The sequence below is a fragment of the Sander lucioperca genome, chromosome 10 (genome assembly GCF_008315115.2).
Source record: "Sander lucioperca isolate FBNREF2018 chromosome 10, SLUC_FBN_1.2, whole genome shotgun sequence".
Classification (NCBI taxonomy): domain Eukaryota; kingdom Metazoa; phylum Chordata; class Actinopteri; order Perciformes; family Percidae; genus Sander; species Sander lucioperca.
This window is the reverse complement of record NC_050182.1, coordinates 6,485,294-6,490,293: the sequence shown is the minus strand read 5'-3', so window position 1 is coordinate 6,490,293 and position 5,000 is coordinate 6,485,294. Positions and strand designations below refer to the sequence as shown.

The 5,000-nt window shown below is 42.6% G+C and overlaps 1 protein-coding gene across 3 annotated transcripts in view; it reads left to right on the top strand.

The window, feature by feature from the left end:
* Window positions 1-5,000, top strand: part of selenbp1 (selenium binding protein 1) — a 34,816-nt gene that overhangs the window by 15 nt on the left and 29,801 nt on the right. For all 3 annotated transcript variants that reach the window (XR_004106931.2, XM_031310646.2, XM_031310647.2), the window contains exon 1: window positions 1-199. This exon is cut by the window's left edge. Coding sequence is in view for 2 of the 3 variants with exons in the window: in XM_031310646.2 (XP_031166506.1) it covers window positions 196-199 (4 nt within the window). In the remaining variant the exon portion in view is untranslated. The remainder of the gene's footprint in view (window positions 200-5,000) is intronic.

Sequence of the window (5,000 nt, the reverse complement as noted above, 5' to 3'; positions counted from 1 at the left end):
GGTCCATGATGGTTCTGGTTCTCTCTGGGCTCTGAGGGGTTAACATGCACGCTGGTTGGCCAGTGTGTAAGCCCCGCCCCCTCTTCTCTGATTGGCTGTGCTCTGATATGAAAGCATTCAACTCTGCCCTGTCCCAGTTCATTCACAGCTGAGCTGACAGAGTCCAGAAAACCTGCAACCTCTGATCAGGACAACATGGGTGAGACACACACACACACACACACACACAAACAGACACATTCTGTCTCTCTTTCTCTCACACACACACAGACAAACTCTGTCTCTCTTTCTCTCGCCTGTTTTTCTCATGAAGTCTGGTTGGAGCTGTGTATGTTGCTTTTACATGCTGACTGTAATAAGTCATTTTATTGTATATTTTTTTTGTTTTTTGTTAGCCGTTTCTAAACTGGCCAGGAACACCAGATAGTAACTAACCTGCTGAGCTAACTGTGGCTCATTGACCTTGCTGTTGGTTAATGTCAAATAAACAAATACATGGACATGAAATGAAAGGGACCGGAGCTTAAATCGGCCGTTTTTTCCATGAAATCTGGTTGGAGTGAAGCTTAATTGATTTTAATTGCACTTTGTTTTCATATGTATCACATTGTAGGCCTATGTTTTATGCACTTTTTGACTTTTTTTATCTGTGAAAAGCGCTATGTAAATACTTTTGACTTACTTACTTTAACGGCTTGTTTTTCTCATGGAGTCTGGTTGGAGCAGAACTTTCTCTCAGCCAGTGTCCGGGACCTTTGTCCTGTTTCCTGCCATCCTGCAGCCTGAAAAGATCTTTTTCTTTTTTCTGCTGCTGCAGAGTCTCATTCAGCTGGGGGGGGGGGGCTAACGGGGCAGTCCGGGAAGGTTAACCCTTTACACAGAGATTTAAACTCTGATGCAGCCGACTTTTTCATCGCTGCTGATGAAACACACGCAGACACACACACAGACACAGACACACGCACAGACACACACAGATACACACACACACACACACACACACAGGCACACATCGTCACTCAGTGACGATGTCCTGACCTCTGACCTCTCTGGTGATGAAGGGTTTTGAGCCTATTGTAAAGAGGAGTTTACTTTTCATGACTCAGGTCGTGATTTATCCACTCCAACTGATATCTACCCAGCGAGGGGGTTGAGGATGCCCCAGCAACACTGCTGGACTTTGTTACTGGACATTTAGAGGGCAAGAAGACACATGCACGCTTGTGTTTTGTTGACTTTTCATCAGCGTTCAACTGTATGCAGCCCCATATTCTTGCTCACAGATTATTGCAATTTCGTGATATTGACTTTGGTACCATACGCTGGCTGGTTGATTTCCTAACTATGAGGTCACAGATAGCCTGGGTAAATAACGCTTTATCTAAGGCCCTTATGTGCTCAACAAGGTCACCTCAGGGGTGTGTTCTGTCACCACTTCAGTTTTGGCGCTTTTCCATCACATGGTACCTGCTCGCCTCGCCTCGCCTCGACTCTACTCGCCTTTTTTGGTTTTCCATTACGAAAAAAAGTCCCTGGTACCTGCTAACAGCAGTGTTAATTTTGACAGCAAATTCTGATTTAGTCTTAGTCTTTTGAATAACACACCATTTAGTTTTAGTCTTATATTAGTCATCTGAAGTCTTTTAGTCTTAGTCTAGTTTTAGTAGACCAAATATTAGCAGATTTTAGTCGACTAAATGTTTCTCCAGAATTTCCGGTCATTTGAAGTATCCATCAGTCTGTTATGGAATGGTATTAAGGTCTGAATATGCAGTACAGACACAGATGTACCGGTTGGTCCTAGACCTAGCTCTGACATTCCTGTTGTTCATCAGACAGGTCATTGCCCTCGGACCGGGTGCACTGCAGAACGTTAGCCTGTTGCTAACGGGCGAAGTCAACTGAAATCAGCCAAAGCTGTGTAACTAAGACACGACTAAGTATAATGTAAACAACCTTACTGTTGTGAAAACGTCCTCGAAACTGTGCAAAGTTCTGCAAACTCGTCCTCCTGTGTAACTGCTGCTGCATTTGTTTAGCTGTTGCGCCTATATATATATATATATATATATATATATATATATATATATATATATATATATATATATATATATATATATATATATATATATATATATATAAAGCCTTGATTGGATGTCTGCTCCATTTGTCCCTCCCTCACATTTTCGTCTCATTTTTATTTGTTGACTAAAGTGTCTGTTATATTTCGTCACAGTCTTCGTCATCATATCTGACTTTTTATTAGTTTTTATTTAGTTTTCGTCCGTGAAAAAGGTTCGTTGATGAATATTTTTCGTCATAGTCTTCGTCAACGAAATTAACACTGGCGAACAGGTACTTTATGTAGTACCACCTCAGTCGAGGTTCCCAGCGAGCTGAGCCGATACCAAAAGGTGACGTGAAAGCGACAGACGGGGGTGTCCTGAACAAACCTGCTATTTTTAAACAGTTTAGCCAGCTGTGTGTTTTTTTTCTGCCTCCAGCTTCTTTAGAAACTAAATGTGTCTTCTGGCATCAACACACCTTCCACCTTCTGTGTGTGTGTACGTTAGGTCACGGCAGTTTACTGCGGCGCCGCTTGTTGTACAGTTCTGTGGAGGCTCCAGGCAGAGCTTTCACCGTAGCCTAACTACACACACACATGCTGGCTCGATGCACACACCAGCGCACAAGTATAAACATCAGGCCACTTATTACACAGGCTACGGAGAAAGCTCTGGTGGAGCCTCCACAGAACTGTACAACAAACTCAAGTGGCCTGATGTTATACTTGTGCGCTGGTGTGCGCGTTGAGCCGGCATAACGACCAGCCACGCTGAGGCGGGACTAAAATCTGCAACGGAAAACGGACGCACAGCGTGTCGAGTCGAGGCGAGCAGGTACCATGTAATGGAAAAACACCATTTGTGCTCTACACCAATGACTGTCAGAGTATGTTTGAATCAAGGCATGTTATCAAGTATGCTGATGATTCTGTGATAATTAGTCTTCTGCAGGATCACGAGGTGGGACATGGTCCCGTTTGGGACGATTTTATCTTATGGTGTAAGGACTCATATCTACATCTCAACGTCTCTAAAACCAAAGAGATGTGTATTAACTTTCGTTGTAATCCTCCCACCGCTGCTTCCACTTTGATTATTGGCACAGCGTTGGCACAGCAAGCCAATACAAGTACTTGGGCACCATTTTAGATGATAAATTGAGCTTTGAGACCAATACAGACTATATATGTAAAAAAGCCAATCAGAGACTGTTTTTTTTTAAGAAAGCTGAAGGGGTTTAATGTTAACAGATCACTTCTGACAACTTTTTACTCATCTTTTGTTGAGTCAATCTTAACCTTTGCCATGATCTGCTGGTTTGGCAATTTGAGTGTAACCAACAAGAACAGACTGGGAAAAACTGTAAACATATCTCGGAAAATAATTGACACTGACCTCAACAGCATTAGGTCAGTGTGTGAGGCCAGAGCCACGCTGAGGGCAACAGCCATTCTGGCTAACACCCCCCCCCCCCCCCTACACTCTGAGTTCTGCCTCCTGCCATCTGGAAGGACGTATACCTTCCAGAACAACACGGTCTCACAGCAGTTCGTGTAAATGTCACGTTATTCTTAATCTATTGATACGTGTTCACAGAGACGTTTTTCTCGTTTTTTACGTGTAAATGTCACGTTATTTTCTCGGGTAAAGGACGCCAGGAGGCGGCCGAAAAGGACGCTCCATAAGCCAGGAGGCGCCCGCGAAGCGGCCAGCTGGGGACGCGCTGGACGAGGTGGCCGGGAGGCGGCCGAAAAGGATGCTCCATAAGCCGGGAGTGCCCGATGGGGACGCGCCACAATAACGGAATGGCGGAGGAGGTTGGGTTTAGGAAAAACCTTACGGGGAAAGGGCGCCTTACACGCCAGGAGACGCGCCACAGTAACACGCGGGACTAAGCGCCACACACGGGACGCGATCCCGGTGAAAGTCCTGTGATGTTTGACCCATCGTGCTGGCCACCACGTAAAAACGTCTCCGTGAACACATATCAATAGATTAAAAATAACGTCACATTTACACAAACTGCCATGAGACCGGGCTGTCCGAAAACGTGCCCGGTCTATCAGATACCTGAAGTTCTATAGTTAATCGCATATTTTATCACATGATTAAAATTCTATTATTTTGCATTTCAGAACAGTTTTTAAGTCCATATTAACAATGGAAAGCCATTCTTACCAGTGGGTCTTGATTGGGAATCAAATTAATGCAAAGAAAGTTACTTTATGAACTTGATTTTAAGATTTGTAATTATTTATTTATTGTAAACAAAAGAAAAATGTGTGAATCTGTCATTATTGCACAATTCCTCCAAGTACCTAACTAAAAAACTAAGTATCCCTCTCCTTACTAGAGTCCATATAGTGTTTAGTAACTCCTAAATAGGGCTGTCAAATGATTAATTTCTTTTAATTTCTCTGAATTAATGCGATTAATGCAATTAAAAAAAAATGAATCGCATCGCGGCGGCCCTCAATCGCATCGCGATTAACGCGTTAATGCTGACAGCCCTTATATATATATATATATATATCTCTATCTTATATATATATAAACTATACATAGGTCATCTGCCATCCCTGCCCATTTCACAGCATATATTTGTCATCTTTTTAAGTGTAGTGTACATGTGTATTTATGTTGTTATCTATTTACTATTTTAGGTTTTATGTGTTTTTCTGTGCTAATGTTTATGTGTTGGCTACATGGTGTGAACCAAATTGCCCCTTGGGGACATTAAAGACATTTCAACTTCAACTTCAACTTCAACAGGCTCTTTAGAAACTTAAGACGTTTCCTGCAAATGTCATATTTACTTTTAGAAAAATCTGAGTTTCTTTTGCAAGAAAATCCTCTTTTTAAAGTTGAACCGTTTATACAAAGTGTCTTAAAGTCTCACCGTGGATTTCCACAGGATGCAGAACGTCTGCGGAC